The sequence below is a fragment of the Neofelis nebulosa genome, chromosome 1, assembly GCF_028018385.1.
Source record: "Neofelis nebulosa isolate mNeoNeb1 chromosome 1, mNeoNeb1.pri, whole genome shotgun sequence".
NCBI classification, from domain to species: domain Eukaryota; kingdom Metazoa; phylum Chordata; class Mammalia; order Carnivora; family Felidae; genus Neofelis; species Neofelis nebulosa.
The window spans coordinates 113,284,028-113,303,021 of record NC_080782.1 but is presented as its reverse complement, the minus strand read 5'-3'; the positions used below and the strand labels follow the sequence as shown (position 1 = coordinate 113,303,021).

General features: G+C 37.6%; 1 protein-coding gene across 2 annotated transcripts in view; it reads left to right on the top strand.

The window, feature by feature from the left end:
* The window catches only part of RAB3C (RAB3C, member RAS oncogene family), a 294,417-nt gene extending 276,134 nt beyond the window's left edge, over window positions 1–18,283 (top strand). For both annotated transcript variants that reach the window (XM_058731921.1, XM_058731911.1), the window contains exon 5: window positions 10,539–18,283. In XM_058731921.1, the coding sequence (XP_058587904.1) occupies window positions 10,539–10,726 (188 nt within the window). In that variant the 3' untranslated portion in view covers window positions 10,727–18,283. The remainder of the gene's footprint in view (window positions 1–10,538) is intronic.
* Window positions 18,284–18,994: the final 711 nt, after the last annotated feature.

The window sequence follows — 18,994 nt, the reverse complement described above, 5'->3', positions numbered from 1 at the left end:
TTAAAATAATGTTGTTTCCTGCACCTGAGAGTAATGCTATATTTAAAAGGGGTCATACATTCTCTAAGGACTGGCACTTCTCAGAATGTTTCTGGTGTAGGCTGTATTCACTCTGTTCTTGCATATTGTCTGCTCTTTGCCACTGGTCAGTCATTTGCAGAGTTCATCCTTGTTTGCAGTGGAGAGTATTTGGATCTTTAACTAGGTGTGCTTTGATTTTTTTTGTTGAAATAAGCCTGGAAAAAGGAGGGAAATGTCTGATTAAAAAAAAAAAAAAAGGAAATGCAAAACCCAAGAAACTATGAGCCTGATTCCAAAAGGAAAAAAAAGTAAGCCTATTCCTACCAGAACAGGTGCAGGTGTTGTTGTAAACCACTCGACTTTTAGTATACTTAATGTATCCCAGGTGCTGGCTATGCTGATCTTCTGGAGGAGAGGCCTGCTGTGTTGGCTCAGAGTCTGTCTTGCCCCAGTAAATAAGCAATTGCCAGGCACAGAGGCGTGCGGTTTGGTATATATGGGTTCTACCCTGCTAGGGGTTGCTGTATTGCTCTCTGCAGTCCCACCATGTTGGCACGGGTGGGGGGAATGGCACCACCTCAATCTCTCATCCCTACTGGGTATCTAACACCCCCGCTATTCAGGGAGCCCTCACTCAATAGCATGGACAGTCAGCTCACCCTGTGCCACAACTCTCCTGCATTTTTTTTTTGGACATGTGACTGGGATTCAAAACCCAAAGTCTTAAAGGACCCAGCACTGCAAGGATCTACCCACATACTCCAGAGTAGAGACTCTCCATGCTGTGTCTGAAATCGTTTGTTCCAGAAAACCAGTCCCACACTTGCATGGTGTGAAGAATGTTTGGTGTAGCACCGCTAAAAGAAGCAAATTTTATATTCCCTTTGGGTGCATCTCTGTCTCCCTGGTGATGAAAGGCATTTTGCTGGTGATTAAATGGTCTTTTGTCCTTGGAGAGGCAATATACCCTGTTCCAAAAGTACTCCAGGAAGGGGAATGTTCTCTCCCAACACACCTAGAGATATCTACACCATACTATGTACCCTGGAGCCAGCTCCCCCTACCCCAGGAGCACCACAGCTCCACTCCAAGGAAAGTCAAGTACTTAGAAAACATTAGAGCTTGACCTCTAAACACTGTTTGCAAAAAATACCCTGTGACACCCAGTACTTTTTGTTCCCCAGTCCATGGTCCAGAGAGGTTTTCCTCTCCTGGAAACTAAATGCCACTGTTCTCAACCCCTCTCTCTCTGCCTTTTGTCTGTCTACGGCAGGGGATCCCTACCCCTCCACAGCACCGCCATTTTCTCTTCTCTAATTCACTTCCACACACTTCACAGGTACCATGCTATCTCACTCCAACTGTGGAAATTCTTCTGCCACTCTGCAAGTCAATATCCTAGGTGTTTCAAATGATCTGACCTCAATACCACTGTGTTTGAGGATAGAGGAAAGCCCAGGGTCCCCCTACTTTCCTGTCTTTGTAACTCCTCCCATAGCATCATGTCTTCAAGGTCTAGCCATGTTGCCTCAAATGGCAGGATTTCTTCATTGCTGATGGTTGGATAATATTACACACACACACACACACACACCACCACCACCACCACCCCTTCTTTATCCATGATCCACAGATGGATAATTAGGTTGTTCCATGTGTTGGCTATTGTAAATAATGCTGCAGTAAACATGGAGGTATATCCATATTTTCAAATTAGTGTTTTTGTTTTCTTCAAATAAATATCTAGAAATGAAATTGCTGGATCATATAGTAATTCTATTTTTAATTTTGGGGGGAACCCCCATATTGTTTTCCATATGGCTGCACTCATTTGCATTCCCACCAACAATAACAGTGTACAAGGGTTCCTTTTTATCCACATTCTAACCAGCATTTGTTAATTCTTATCTTTCTGATCTACCAACTCTAACAGGTGTGAGGGGATACCTCACTGTGGAATTCATTTGCATTTCCATAGTGATTGATGATGTTTAGCATAATTTCTTGTATCAGTTGGCCACTCATATATCTTCTTCAAACAAATATCTTTTTGAGTTGTTCTCTACCTTTTAATCAGATTGTCTTTTCGCTTTTGAACTTTGAGTTCTTTGTATATTTTGTGTATTAGCCCCCTATCAGATACGATTTATAAACATATTTTTTTCCCATTCAATAGATTGGATTTTCATTGTGTTCACTGTTAGCTGTGTAGAAACTTTTTAGTTTGATGTTTTGTTTGTTCTTGCTTAGGTTGCTTGTGCTGTAGGTGTCATATCCAAAAAATCATTGCTGAGACCCATGTCAAGAACTTTTCCCCCATGTTTTCTCTAAGAGGTTTACAGTTTGAGGTCTTATAATTAAGTCATTCATCCATTTCAAATTAATTTTTGTGAGTAGTATAAGATAGTATATTTTTCAGTCTTTTCTCCATGGAGTATTGGCTCCCTTGTCAAATACTAATTGATTATATTTGTGTTTTAAAGAGCTTCTCAGTTCTGTTCCACTGTTCTCTGTGACTGTTTTTATGTGAGAAACATACTGTTTTGAAGATAATACCTTTATAGTATAATTTGAAATCATTGTGCTGTTTTCTGCTTTGTTCTTTATTCTCAGGGTGACTTTGTTTATTCAGGATTTTTTGTGATTACATATAAACTTTAGAATCATTTTTCCACCTCTGTAAAAAATGCCACTGGAATCTTATACTGAATCTATCCTGTACTGAATCTATAGATTGCTTTTGGTATTATTGACATTCTAGCAATGTTTTTTAAATTAATGAACATAGGATACTTTTACTTTGTGTTTTCTTTGACTTGTTTCATCATTTTCTTAGAAGAGAGCTCTTACACTTACTTAAATTTCTTATGTGTTTTATTGTTTCTGATGCTATTGTAAATTAGATCATTTTATTTCTCAGATAATTTATTCCTATATAGAACACTACTGATTTTTCATTGTTTACTGAATTTAAATCTAACAGTTTTGGTGGAGTCAGGATTTTCTTCTGGTCTGATTGCTGTGTCTAGAACTTGAGGTACTATGTTGAATAAGATTGGTGAGAGTGGAAACAGTTTTCTTGTTCCTGATCTCAAAATAAAGGCTTTCAGTCTTTCACCTTTGAGTATGATGTTAGCTGTGGGCTTATGTGGCCTTTAGATACAGGAAGGAATGTACCTCAGCATATCAATGTGTTATCATGAAAGGGTGTTCAATTTTGTCTAATGTTTTTTCTGCATCTTTTGAGATGATCCTATTTTTTTCATTCATTGTGTTAATATATTAATTTTGTTGAACCATTCTCATATCTCAGGGGTATATACTATTTTATCATGGTCAGTGATTATTTTAATGTTGAGCTGAATGCATTTGCTATTTTATTGAGAATTTTGCATGTATATACTAGAGGGATGTTGGCCTGTAGTTTCCTTTTGTTGTTGTGTCCTTCTTGTGCTTTTGTATTAAGGTAATGCTGGCCTCATAAAATAACTTTGGGAGTGTTCCCTCTTGCTCAACTTTTTGGTAGAGTTTGAGGAGGATTGCTCTTAACTCTTCAAATGTTTTGTAAAACTCACCAGAGAAGCCATCCTGTATTGGCATATTTTTGATTACTGATTCAAATGAAGAAAAACCCATTTCCTTTCTAGTAGTTGGTGTGTGCAGGTCCTTCCTGATTTAGTCTTGGTAGTTTGCATGTTCCAAAGAATTCCTTCTACATTGTCCAGTTTGTTGGCATATAGTTGCTCACAATAGCCTATTAACATTCTTTGTATTTTTGTGGTAGAAGCTGTAATGTCTTCATTACTTTACACTGTTTTTGATTTGGGTGCTTTATCCTTGGTTAGTCTAAAGAGTTGTCAATTTTGCTTCTTTTAAAAGAGGAAGTTTTTAATTTTGTTAACTTTTTCTATTGTTTTCTTGTTCTCTATTTCTGTTCTAATCTTTATTGCTAACCTTGGGCTTGGTTTCACTTGGAAGTTTTCTTATTTCTCAATGTGTGCATTTACTGCAATGAATTTCCCTTTATGACTACTTTTAGTACATCCCTTAAGTTTTGGTATGGTGTGTTTTTATTTTTGGTTGTCTTAAGATGCCTTGTTACTTCCACTTTAACTTCTTCTTTGATCCTTTATGTTCAGTTTAATTTCCATGTATTCATGACTTTTCTAGTATTCTTCTTGTTACTGGTTTCTACTTTATACTATTATGGTCAAAGAAGATATTTGATATGATTTCAGTCTTCTCGAATTTGCTAGGTCTCATTTTGTGGCTTAACCTATGGTCTATAATAGAAAATATATCATGTGTGCTTGTGAAGAATAATATTCTGTTAAGATCTATTTATTCTGTAGTGTTCTAATCTGCTGTTTGGCAGAACTATCAATTGTTGAGAATAGAGTATCAATGACCCCAACTATTCTCGTATTGTTATTTATTTCTCCATTTAGCTCTGTTTTGCTATATGTATTTAGATGCTCTGATGTTGGGTACATAAATATTTACAATGGTTACACCTTCCTGGAGTGACCCTTTTGTAATAGAATATTTATACATCTTCCTTGTCTCTCTTACTATTTTAAGTTTAAATTATTTTTAATGTTTATTTTTGAGAGAGAGAACGAGCTGGGGAGGGGCAGAGAGAGTTGGAGACACAGAGTCCAACACGGGGCTCAAACTCACAAGCCATGAGATCATGACCTGAGCTGAAGTCAGACGCCTAACCGAGTCCCCCAGGCACCCCTTAAGTTTAATGTCTGTGACCATGTTTTTCTCTCTTTAGCTATGTGTTTTGGTCTCTGTTCATCCTCTTCCCTTTCTTTTAGGATTCTCAAAAGGTGTCTTGTCTATGAATAATTGTTAGTTCTTGTGAAGGAGCAGCAAAGTTAAGAATAACCTATGTTGCCATCTTAGTGATGACACTCTAGAAATAAGAATTTTAAGTTGGGTCAAAATGTAATTTTTAGCAGTTTGGTAGCCAAATGTAATACACAGCCATATCTAGAGGAAACTTGGAAGTGCCTTGGATCAAGGCACTTCACTAGGGGAGGGGTGGACAGGCTTGTCGACCTAATTGACTAACTTTGGTGCTTTATAGGAGGGAATGTCAGTAGAGTTAGTTAATAAAGATTTTCTTCACAAAAGGAATGAATCCTAGCATGCGCTACTGTAGTTGTAGCACTACCCTTTGTACTGCTAAAGCTGAGCTTCTCTCACCTACAGATAATGTTAAACTCCCGTCAGGAGTAGGAAAGGCAGGCACCAAACTTTTTCTACATCCACCATGATTTGTGAAGGCCATACAATAACCGTTATATATAATAAGAATCCAGATGAAGCAGGAGAAAGCTACCATCTGGTCAGGCCTGGCTAATGATGAGGACTCAGACTAGAATATTTGAGTACTTATTGTAGCAATATGAATCTTTGGCTTAGTTCCAGTTCTCTTCAGCTTTGGAAGGCTTTCTCCAGCACTTCTTGAGGCAAGTATATTCAAATTCTTATTGATTGCTCCTCCTGAAAAAAGAGCTCACTTGCCAGCTCATTGTGCTGCTCAGAAATCCAGAGTTTTGGCCCTAATGTCACCCAGCTGGCAGCAAAATGACCTTTTTTTCCACCCTGGTTCATCTAGTTCCACAGAACTGCCATTAGAATCTGGAAATCAAAAGTCTTATTAGGAATTTGAGAATACAAAACTAAGCACAAATCATAGACTTTTAATAATGAGATGAAAATGATTTATTGCAGTATGGTTGTAGGAACTGCTTACCCTCTATAAAAATGATAGCAATTCTGATTATTCTTTCAAAGTGAAGTTGGAGACCGTCCAAGTGCCCCAAATAGTGGTTAGGATTTTCCTGGGGATGGAGAAAGAGACTCAATTTCCCAGAACATCTTTTGAAAACAAATGATTTCACAACATGGTATAGCCATTAACATGTACTAATACATTGTTGCCTATAAAAGAAAATTTCTCTAGGACCTAGAGTGGTGGGCATGGGAAATCATTTCGATAGAGATCTCTTATGGCCATCATACATTTTCACTGATTTAACACATATTTTAAAAATATGTATAACAGCATAATTGAAATGTAATTCCTACCTCATGAAATTGACCCATTTAGAGTATACAATTCACTGGGGCTTAGTGTATTCTGAGTTGTACAACTTTACTGTAATCAAACTGAAACATTTTCATCACCCCAGAAAGAAACCCCACAGCCATTAGCATTCATTCTCTCTTTCCTCAACTTGCCATGCCAGCCCTAGGTCACCACTAACCTATTTTCTGTCTCTATAGATTTGCCAGTTTTGAACATTTTGTATAAATGCAATCCTACAATGGTAGTCCTTTATGTATACTTATTTAGCATAATGTTTTCAAGAAAAACTTTCTATGATTGAATGATAACCCATTATATGGATATACTATACTTTGATGATCCATCAGTGGATGAGACACTAGGGCTGGTTTCTTTTGTTGTGGCTGTAAACATTTGTATACAACTTTTTATATAAACTTGTTTTTATTTCTTCCAGGTATATACCTAGTGGTAGAATTGCTGGGTCATACTGTAACTATGTTTAACAAGTTAAGACTTCCAGAGTATTTCCAAAAACCTGGATCATTATACATTCCCATCAGTGGTGTTTAAAGATAGTGAATGCTTGACTTTAATGGGATGTTTCATGCACCTCTAATCCTCCCCATGTCTGGCAACCACTCATCTGTTCTTTGTGTCTGACAGTTTGTTTTTCTGTTGTTGTTTTAGATTCTACATGTAAGTGAGATCATATGGTATTTCTTTCTCCATCAGATTTAATTCACTTACTATAATGCCCACAAGGTCTATCCTTGTTGACACAAATGGCAAGATTTCATTTTGAATGTTAAATAATATTCCACTGTGTATATATATAGACCCCATTTTCTTTTTCCATTTATCAGTTGACACTTAGAATTACCATATGACCCAGCAATTCTATTTTTAATTTTTTGAGGAACCTCTGTTTTCCAGAGTGGCTGCACCCGTTCACACCAGTGGTGCATAAGCATTCTCTTTTCTGGACTTATTTACCAGAACTTCTTTTTAAGATTATCACTTCTCACCTTTCAAAATGACTATCTTACTGTTGCTTTGTTTTGCATTTTTCTAATGACTAATAAGGCCCAACACATGTTCCCTTTTCATTTACCTGTTTGCCATGTATAGGTCTTCTTTAGAAACAGGTCTATTATGATCCTCTTGCCCACTTTTTAATCAGATTTTTTTTTTTTTTGGCTACTCAGTTGTAGGAGTTTTTTATACATTTTAGATAATCCTTTGTCACATTTATGATTTGCACATATTTTCTTAATTGTGTTGATGGTTTCCTTCACTATGCAGAAGCTTTTTAGTTTAAAAATCTGATTTCAGGGGCACCTGGGTGGCTCAGTCAGTTAGGTGTCTGACTTCGGCTCAGGTCATGATCTTGCGGTTCATGAATTCAAGCCCCATGTTGGGCTCTGTGTTGACAGCTCGGAGTCTGCTTCGGATTCTGTGTCTCAGTCTCTCTCTCTGCCCTTCCCTTGCTCATGCTCTGTTTCTCTCTCTCCAAAAGTAAATAAGGATTAAAAAAAATTTAAAAATCTGACTTCAAAAGCAAACTAGTGGGACTATTCTATGTTATGTTTTCATGCCTGCTTACACAACATCAAAGAATCAACGTTACTTTCAAGCCTTCTATATTATAAGGTTATACCTTCCATAGATAGTGATTCCCCTTATAGATCTGGGCATGGAAAATGACAACATTGAGACAATGGATTCTAATTTTGAAGTAAGTTCTCTGCATAAAATGTTATCCAACAGCAATGCACTGCTGTTGGTGAAAGCAAGAATCCATCTTTGCTGCAAACTTCATTGTTGTCTTGCCAGCCACCCACACCATCAGCATCCATCAACATCGAAGCAAGACCTTCCACCAGCACAAAGATTAATACTCACTGAAAGCTCAGATGGTTAGAAATTTTAAAGTATTTTTGAATTATGTACATTTTTGACACATAAACTCATATACACTGGGAAACCAAAAAATTCATCTGGCTTGCTCTATTGCAATGTTCACTTTAGTGAGGTGGTCTGGAATTGAACCAACAAGATCTCTGAGGTATGCCTCAGATTATTTCTGATGGCCACCTCCATCAGTCTTATGTAGCACAATGTATCAGAGTACCAATCATTATGATAGTTGTTTCACAGTCTACACTATAAGCTTTCACTATTGAAAGAATTAGAAAATTAACTAGATTTAGAGTATGGTTATTGATTAGCATAGAATTCACAATTCAGCTGAAACCAAAAAGTTGCAAGAGAGTGTCCAGGTTACTAGTTCAAAGCCAGTTTTACCATTATAAACTGGGCAAATAAATGTTTCGGCAAAGAACTAGATACATTTGTGCTTGTTTCCTTACCAGGAAATTATTTCAATACTAGCACCTACTTTCACAGAAGAAAGGAGGTACAATATATCAAGTTCTATGAATAGGACCGGTTATATGATAACATTCAAATATTTGTTTAATTAATACTATTATCATAGCAGGGTTGGGTTCACTTGGCACTTTATATATATTTTCTCCTTCGAGCCTTGTGGCTCTGAGCCTTCGAGCTCTGTAACTAAGTAAGGCAAATGTCAAAAGTAACCTGACAAAAACATGACTTGATGGTGAGGCTAGATTTCCCATCTTCTGACTGATAATGCATCTACCACTTACCATACCCTGGCACCCTCTTCTATAGAAGACTGTTGTAATATGGTGTTATTTTCCTGGTCAAGCCCCTGAGAGAATTCTGGCTCTTGGGATTTAGGTTCATTTTACTAACCTCAAGTTGTAAACCAGCATCAGGGTGTGTCTCAAAGCCCAGATTAAAGGAATCACATTTGACAAAAGCTTACACAGATTACTGTTTTATGAGTAATGTTTTATGAGACTTTCAAGTCCAGTGTATTCCCAAATGCCACTATTTAAGGAAACTAAATATTAGCATGAGAGAACTCAATCTGTCCATAAAACCTTTGTGCCAAATTATGGGATTTTTTTCTCTAAGTTCAGTGGAATCTTAGCATCCTTACTTAGCACTGGGAAAATCCCCAATAGGATGCATATAGTCCTACATCTTGGCAATAAACACATTGTTTGGATCCATACTGTTCTTCCTCATGCTCCTCTAAATCCAATCCTACAATTAATCACATCATATTTTTATAATACATAATGAGTGAAATTCAAGCTCAAAAATAGTCATTTAACTCCATATTATCATAACTAAATTATAAGTTTTTCCAGAGAATTGCTTTTTATCTTTCAATATTACTTTTAAAAAGTATTCTGGGTTATTAAAGTGTTTAGACATGGATGTAAAATATTAGTCTATTTTTTTCCTCCTTTGGTCTCAGGAGCTGAGATGAAATCAAATGATTTAATCATTCTGAATCCATGTGGCTCCTTTGAGATAGGGCCAGATGTAAGCAGAAGGATTTATAGGGCGTAAAATTCAGAATGGATTAGAAAAGCATTTTTGTGTCCAGCCCAATACATCCTAAATCAAAGTCCCCTGAATGGACTGGGGAGGTTGTCATGGCAACTAACTGGCAAGCTGAGCCCCTGGAATGTGAAGGCAAACAATAGAGTGTTAAGATTGTGTACAGAACAGCCAACTATGGCTGCTTCTGCCCAGGTACAGTGACACATCGGTAGAAGTGTCCAACTGCCACCACCTTTTTTTGTACCTCCTGGCTATTTTGGCATCTCTTTGGGAATGTATCAGGTCCTTTCCCAGAGGTCAGTAAAAACACTGCTGCTGATAGATGACAGAAGCCCTAGGAAAATCAGCACCAATTGATAGATGCAATGGTATACAAAGCAGTGAAGGGCTAAGAGGACACAAAAATTTCTGAAAGGAGGTTGAAGCACATTTAAGGTAAATCCAGTGACTCCTTAGTGCCACCTTGTGTCCAGTTAGATGCTGAAAATTTACCAAAAGCCCACCCTCCCTCGTTTCCTGGGGCCCCAGCAGGGCAGACACAGAAAGAGACCAGACCCTGGTGATGTTTGGTAGCCCCTATTGCAGGTTAAGGAAAACATATAAGTTAAAAGCCTTGATAGAATCTGAAATGGGACAAGAAAGATATGCCAAATAACATCCACCTTAGAGAAGTTTTCGAGAAGCTACCTGGTGCCGGGAGTTGGAAGGACATGTTGTGGCAGATCCTCGACGTTGCCCTTACTAACTTCTGCAAAGAGATTTGTTGGTGTTCATTCAGCCGTGCTGGGAGCAACAAAAAAAAAAAAAAATGGGAACACAGCCGTGAACAAAAGAATTTGATACAAGAAGATAACATTTGTTCAAATTGCATCTTGGGCCCACCTCTTCTCTCTCACACAATCAAGCAGCAAAAACCATAATCAAGTCCCATTTAGTTTTCAGCAGAAGTGTAAAGTGACCAAGCTGTGTTTCTCTTTGTTTCCTCCAGGGTTTGAATTTTTTGAAACAAGTGCCAAGGATAACATTAATGTCAAGCAGACATTTGAGCGTCTTGTGGATATCATCTGTGACAAAATGTCAGAGAGTTTGGAGACAGATCCGGCCATCACTGCCGCCAAGCAGAACACAAGACTCAAGGAAACCCCTCCTCCACCACAGCCCAACTGTGGTTGTTAATGTCCCCACAAAGGCAGTTCTGCGGGGCGGGGGGCAGATCACCAACCAACAGCATTTATAAATGGTTAATTAACCTTCATTTATACTGCCTAATAATTATTTGAGGGAAATCTTTGATGTCAGTGGCTCATACATGCATTCAATTTGTGGGAGATTTCCTGTGTTAATATGTGGCAAATATGTGATCTCAAATTTGTAAGGACTATCCATCTATAAACATCTGGTATTTGCATGTAATTTGTTACTTGTCTTTGTAGGCTCTTTTTGTTTCAGATTTCTTCTCAAGATTAAGCTACTGCTGGGACCTCAGACTGTAATTTCACTACAACTGACTTTTGTGCCACGGGTTCAAATTTGCAATTCACTTGTATGGATGATAAACAAGGAATTGTTTGTGTGTGGACAAGAGGAGATCTCAGGAGACCGTCATGGGTCTGGTTAGTTTACCGTTCAGGAAATGTGTCTGTTTTTCAGTGTTATTAATAACTGAGGAGACCATTGACTATAAAGAACTTAAAGTACTGTGTTTGAAACTCTTGCCAATTTTCTAAGACATTAAATCTAGTTCCAGTGTGAGAAGTAGAATTATTTAATAGGAACTAGATTTAAACAATCCTCTTAATTTAGTTGTTTAAATAATCAATGTCTCTAACCCAGGGTTACTGTTGCCACTGTATGTGCCCAACATTCTGAATCGTTGAGGGCACCAACAGCCTGAGAGGCATCTGGTTAAGGCATGATGTGACAGTTGTTTTAACCAAGACAGGTAGGAATACCTGCAGCACTCAAAGGACTGAGTTCACCCCTATTTCCCTAATAACTGCCCCCCATTACACACACATCACCACCACTTTCTGAAACCATCACCAATGCTCAGAATCAAGCTCAAGTTGAAGCTTGTTAGAGCCCCTCTTCTCACAGGATAGAGGCTTGCTTCCCAAACCAGTGCCTTCTGTTCACACCTCAGCTACATTCTTGTACCTAATACAAGTAATTTAAACAATATCCCAATGGTTCAAAGATTGAGGAAAAGACCATGTTTATCTCTAGTCTTTTTCAATCCAGTTCTTCCTAATTCTAATGCATATCCCCATTCCCTATAGGAATAACAAGATACAAATCTCACCAGCTCTTTTCATTGGGCACCAGAAGGAAATTGGCATCCTCAGCACATCCAATATTGTTTGCAATTTAGATGTTAGGAAGGCACAGATTGGCAGATGTAGAAGGACAGTTTCATTAGGTAGAGCCACTTTCCCCGTCTTTTGGTGGCTATGTTCAAGTTTTTTTTCCCCTCTCTTCATGCACAGTTCCTGTAAAAGTATTGGGTGAAAGTCTTTTTAGCAAGGATACTGATAGGTAAATTTGCCATTGGATAATAAATGTCTACAAGCTAAAGAACTAGGTCATATACATTATTAGTAAGAAAGTGAAAATTACAGAATACCTGTGGGATGTTTTAAGCCTATCAGTGTCATTTCTCACCTTGAGCTTCAGATCCACTAATTGGTAATAAATTTCCACCGTGGCACCCTAGATGGCAGGCCACAGCTTAGTAAAGACAAGAATGTCTTATTGGATTTTAATGCTCCAACAAGCTTCAAGAATTCCAGAAATGACAGTGAAGAGAAGGGGAGTGGCAATAAAAACATATTTGTTTGCTACAGAAGTCTATTTGCATGATAGTGTGCTATTTCTATAACCTGGACTAGAACATGGCCATGTTCAATGATAGAGCTGTTAGGTTCAGTTGTATAATCTAATACCAAGCAAGAAGGCAAGGAAAACTTGCCTCTCTCACAGCCCCATCCCATATACATATACAGATGTCCGGGACCTAAGTATGAAGTCCACATGGCTTTTACAAGGACCTTGCTTATATGTATTATTTTAAAGGGGAGAGCAGAATCAGGGTCAGAAACGTAGAAGGTAAAGAGCTGAGTTTTACTTTTGTGTAAACCCCTTCTCTGAGAAACTGACTGAAATTGGCCCTAAGACCAAAAGACCAAGTCAGGAGCCTACTTCACAATGTCAGACATGACTAATTTGAACTAATCAGTTCAAAATTTGACTAATTTATGGCAGTCAGGGAAGCGGGATGCCCAAGTGTCATTGCCAAGGAATTGTGGATACTTTGTTTTCCAAACCTCAGTTGAGGTGGGGCTTTCCTAATTCATTCTCTGTCCTGAAGCTTCCACCCAGGTGTGAGTTTCAATGACAAGTTTCCAGAGGGGATTGTAACAGAGCTCAATGCTATGAAGCATTAGGAAGCGAGAATATTCTCTATTCCTAATTTTACTAACGGATTTTGGTTTGAAAATTAAATATTTTTTGTCATAAGAGGTAATGCTGGAGGATTCAACTATATTACTTAATTGCAATGTTTAACCTTTTTGCTGACAATACACACACACTCAGCTTCTTACATTCTCTCCATCCCTCACAAAAGCTTAATAGCCACAAATTGTTTTTAACGATGGCGTAAATTTGTATTTACAAGATCAAGATACCTTAAAAAGTACATAGTGTGTACGTTTAAAACATCCATCTTGTTGTATTTGATACAATTCAATTAGTGTTTCAAGTATGAATCTGTCTCTCTGATGCCCATCTTCTCACCCTCACCCCTGCCATTACTTTGAGAAACAAACCTTGATTGTTGAGCAAATGCTTCCAAGAGCTTTGGTGTTGGTACATTCCATTCTTAGTTCAAGTGCAAACCTGGACTGGAAATTTTTCATCTAAATAGGTGTCCTCCAAGTGGATGGGCATTTACATTTCGGAGGACATGGATGGATGAAGAAGGTGCATGATATTTCTCAAGTCCTAAGATGGCAGTTTAAATGTGGCATTCCATGTTTGGGGTCCTAAGAACAACTGAGTTAGGACAGTCCATCCCTTCTTTGCTGCTGCACTCCCCTCTCCAGCACAGCTTCTACTGCCTTGGTGAACTTTGCTGTAGGTTCTTCTAATTCCTGCTGAGGTTTACCTCAAGTCAGTATCCCTTTGCTGCCTGGTAAATAAGTGCTAAGATTATTATTTCTCAAGGGAACTAGGATGCCTTCAGTTGTAGCAGAAAACTGCAGCATCATTATGATAAATGTGAAGGATAAATTCTACAAAACTAAAACCTAACTTCAACAAGACACTCAAACACATGGTGAGCATGTATCTTTCACCTACTTAACTCTGATCCAGAATCATTATAGTCCTTTTGTTGATCACACTGGTCATTTTTCAGGGACCAATTTAAACCTCCAATTTTGACCAAGTCTATGCTGAAAATAGACTTTCACATATTAAATATTTTTTAAAGTAGAAATACTCCACTCTTAAATGAACTTCCATAAAGCAACAGTAGTTTTGGAATGTGGTAGTCTGTTATCAGAGGTTCATCCTGACGGGTTTGGTCCACTGTGTGTCTTATTGCACAATGAGTATGTCTTATGCCATCCTCGGTTGACCATGTGGCACTTGTCAGACTATGTTTAAAATGGATCCAGACTCTACCAAGCCATCTTAAGGCTGAGGTAGTAGCTGCATGTGAAAAACTGTGACCTAAATCTTATCTTCAAGTCATGACTAAAACCCTTTGAGACCAAAAAGCGTTTGTGAATAGTTTTCATATACTATTAGAATTCTCAATCAGGTATTTCTGGTGTGGTATATTTAGGAAGTGGTCTTTCTGTCTGAAGAAACGTTAAGTTAGAGAGAGAGTTTGCATGACTGGTAACTCAAACTCTTTGTTCCTTTGTGTGTATACTCAGAGTGCTATGTCAGGGTAGCATGTGAGCAACTTGACCCATGTGGCCTTTCTATTCACCCCCCTGGAAGATAAAACCTCTGCATCACTGCTTTGCTTTGCCTGTTTGTGTATACTACTTGTGCTTGAGTAGTGCACCAGTAAAATGAAGAAGCCTTTCCAACAAGCTGAACTGGTAGGGTCAGTTTTCTGGATTGCTTTGTATTGTAAGTGATTTTTGACCAAAGCAACATAAACCTGTTTTCTATTCTGGAATGGATTAAGACAAATTGGGTCAAAGATGAAGTTTATGACCAGAAAAAAAAAAAAAAAAACCTCTTTCTCCCTATGATGCACTTAAAGGGCTCTAGATTCTAGAAATACAGTATCCCCTAAGGGTGCAAAAACAGGTCTGGGATATTTATTTAAAATAATATGTATGTATTATTAGCATTTCATAAGTAAATGTTTTTTTTTCTTAAAAACCTTTACAGAAATGTTGGACACTCCAATCAACTAATTCCCTTTGGTAGATTAAAATATTTACACTTAGGCCACTTCCAACACACACACACACACACACACACACACACAGATACCTTTTATATGAAAGGAAATTTTCATATATGGTGCTTTCTCAGTGCTAGGGAAAAGGGAGCTTCTGCTGTGTTCCAACTGTAACTCACATGTTGTTTAAAAAGGTCTACACAATAGATTCTTTGCGCTGATTTGTGTGTTTGTGCACATAATTTCCAGTAAGAATAGAGAAAAATACGTTTTGCCAGCATCCTAGAGAAAAATAATTTCCAAACCTCTGTCAGAGCATGTAGCTGGTAAGGAATTGAACTTTCCAGTTGTGGTTTTCTTTTCCACTTCCTGGTGTTTTTTTTTTTTTTTTTTTTCATTTTTTAAAGCACTATCCTCTCACTGACTGACAGGACCGAGAATAGGATGTGAGATTCAAATTCCACCACTTCCCTCCCATCAGCACTACTGTTGGTGGAGTTTCAATCAATAAGTATTTGCTGAAATGAAGTTGGGGGTTTACCTGTGTATTTCCTTCACCTGTATTCTTACTTTCCTTCCTAGTGGACAACTGAGAGTTGGCTGTGGCTTTTTTTTTAATGGCCATATTTCCATATTCATGTTTGTGGCTAGGGATTGCTTAGGTTCATGAATGCTGTTCTTAAAGACACAGATGGTACGTGACCCATACAGGCCCCTGGCCTCTCAGGGACGTGAGCATGACTTGCATCTGTCTAGTGGTTCCATATTCCTCATCAAAGTGAAATCTGGGGATTGTTTGCTCTATCAGTAGGATGGTTTTCCATGCATTGTTTCATCATCCCTAGGATGTGTGCTAAATGAAAACTTCCTGTAATTCCTGTTAATATATTGTTGTCGTCAGACGTGATGTGATACCGTTGGACTGTCCAAATGTACAACTATTTAATGGTGTTTGTGGAACTGAAATGTCTTAAATGTTGCATGAAATATGTTATAAAAATAGATTTGTTTTCTATTTTTCAACACCTCATAATTGAGGGTTCATGGGCCAATAAGTGCAATATTTAATGACTTACTCAGTGTATATAAACTAGCGTGCAAGAGTGAATTATAATGAATGTGTGAGATGCTTTGATGGCTGTGTAACTTATTCAAATTATTTCTCGTAGCTGTATTTGTCTAGTGGTGCAATTTATACAGTAAGTACCTTATTGGTGTCATGTGAAACTCCTCTGTGCCTATTTTAAAGTACTTTTTTTCCTATAAAACCAAACACTTAGTATCTGCAAATATATGTCAATTTTGCGCTTTAGAATTGTGGATTTTATTTTTAAAACAGAATCGATGTTCATTCATTTTATATAGGCATTCCCTTCTTAAATTCAGAGTTTTCCTCTTATAAGAGGCTAATTTAGATACCTAAGAAAAAATATGCACATAAGGTAAAGTCATATTTATTCTTTTCAGAAATGTTGATCACATATTCTGTGTACTAAGAATTTTTCTTGCATTTGTATGTATATTTTGTTATTCGATTTTGTATTTTGTTTGCAAATTCAACACTGTCAACCCAGGAATTCTAAAACATTGATGTCTTTTTAGGTTGTAGTTAATGTTTTACTCACTTTCAATTCTCAATTGTCCACACTGGTGATAGAGGAGAAGCAAAAGTCAGAATTCTTAATTTTCTTTGGTATTTCAACATAGATTCATATATTCATCCTCAAACCCCCTTGGTTAATCTTACAATTAGAGGCCTAGAATTTCAGTGAGATGCAAAAATTAAAAAAAAAATAGGCCTGGTTTCTGGATTAACAAAAACTGTATTTTTTTTACATGAGGTTTGAAGTAGATCAACTACCTTAAGTTTCTATATGCCAATTTAATTTTTAAGGCAAAACACTCATTTTAATATTGTACTTTGCCTTTTCATTTAGTTAGCAAAATAAATGATGATACCCGTAGGAAGAAAAGTTATGATTTGTTCACTAAAAGTGATGAAAAACAGTTGGTTTTAGATAACCTTGGCCATCTGTACATCATATGAAACCTTCCATTCTTTCTACAGCAGTTGCCTGAAATTGACATGTGAGGATGTCCCAATAATCTTAAATGGCTTTGGGCTACCACCAGTGATGTGTGGCCCTATTTTTAAATGTGATAGCGTGAAATTTATACTCAGCTCTCAAACCAACTGAGGAAGTCAAGTAAATGTGGATGAAGCAGGGAGATTAGGGATGACTTTGTGCCAAATTGGAAAAAAAAAAAAAAAAGATGAACGTAAGCAGGGAGCCAACACTAGAATAATTTAAGAGCATATGTAAATGTTTCGTTAGTCATCACAATTATTGAATACCATGTGCTTAGCGCTGTGGGAATTAAACAGGGAAGATGTAAGATTCCTACCCCTACATACTGACTGAAGAACAGGGAAAAAAATACCAGGATATTATGTGAATGCTAAATTATGGCAGGATAGAGGAGTAGAGAGAACTCTAAGAAGAGCGAGACTCAAGAATGTGATCCCAGCAAGAATGAGATAATGAGATTTTTCCAGACAATACATGGGCAAGGTCACATTATGTTCCCTATGAATGGAAATGTGCAGAAGGGGCAGCTATATATCATTGCTTTTCTGCAGAGAACCCAACTGGCCTTGTAAAAGCCAACAGATTACCCTGTTTGGCGCCCTCTTGCTTTTGTCCCCATGAGGAAGACAAGTTGCAGCATCGACATATTCCTCTGTGCTGAGCAGCCCCAGACTCTGCCACAAAACATCAACTGCTTTAAAGTCACATAAAAACAGTTGATTTAGACATTTTGCCCATGCATCGAACCACAAAACATTGTATAATCCAATGTCAACAAGACAGATGCGTGCCCAGAGATTTTTCTGTAGTTCTACGTTTCCCACTGAGCATTTTGGGAAATGCACAAAGACTTTTGTAACTGGGCACTTTCTGGCTCCTCAGTGACTGTTCTATGGAGCTCTTCTTCAGAAAATATTCAGTAACAGCTTAGTGCTTTCATATAGTGATTGTGACATTTAGTTGAAAACTAACTGCTGCACAGAAAATATCGTGACTCTTATGTGTCCACAGGAGCTCTTGTCTGGGTTTAAAGCTACAAAGTATTCACATTGTGAAGTTTTAATTCTCTTTATTGAAATTGTGTAAAAACTGTATGTGCTCTATTAGGTATTAAGTTTGTATGTGAATTCTGTATAGAAAGTGGTTTTTGTTCTTTGGGTTTATCTTGTTTTATTTTTTGGAGATTACAATAAATATCTAAGAGACTATATTCCTGAATTTCTCAGCCTTAGTCTGGTAATTTTTTTTTTCGTTTCCTTTCAGTTTGTATTATTTTTGGTCTTAGGATGCCTGTTTTCATTTCTTGTTACCTTTCTCTTCTACAATCCTAGACACATTGGTGAGCTTGAACTAGAGAAAGAGTGTGAACATACTTTTATTTCAGGCTATGGTTTTCTCAATTGTGGATTTGGACTTAGCCAGAGGAATTAATTCTAACTGTAATCTTTGAGGGTAAATACTGTATTATACCAGACTGAATGCATTCCAGGGTCCCAAAGCTCTTGGTTAGAGAATCAAGAATGGCTGCCAACATACTAAAAAGTCACCTCTACAATGTCAAACACCGTTTATCCTTGCATCTGCACTCCAGGGTCCAATGATCATATTGGTATCCCACTAGCACCGCTTAAGAGCATTCAAAAAGGACAATGTATGAGTGTTGTAAGTTTTGTTTGATATGTGGTGCATGGTGTAGTGATGCTTCAGATGCGGTGCGGGCTTGCTTTGGTCTTGGACCTCAGGGCATGCTGAAGCATGCAGCCATCAATCTCTTTGCATCACAGCTGATCTACTAGTAGTTTCAAGATCTCTTAGTGATCTAATTGTGCTACTAGTTCTATTTCTAGATATTTTCTTCTCAATGTGTTCTCAGGACCATTTCCAGACTCTTGCTAAATGTAAGTCAAGTGAGGTCCCGGGAATACTTAC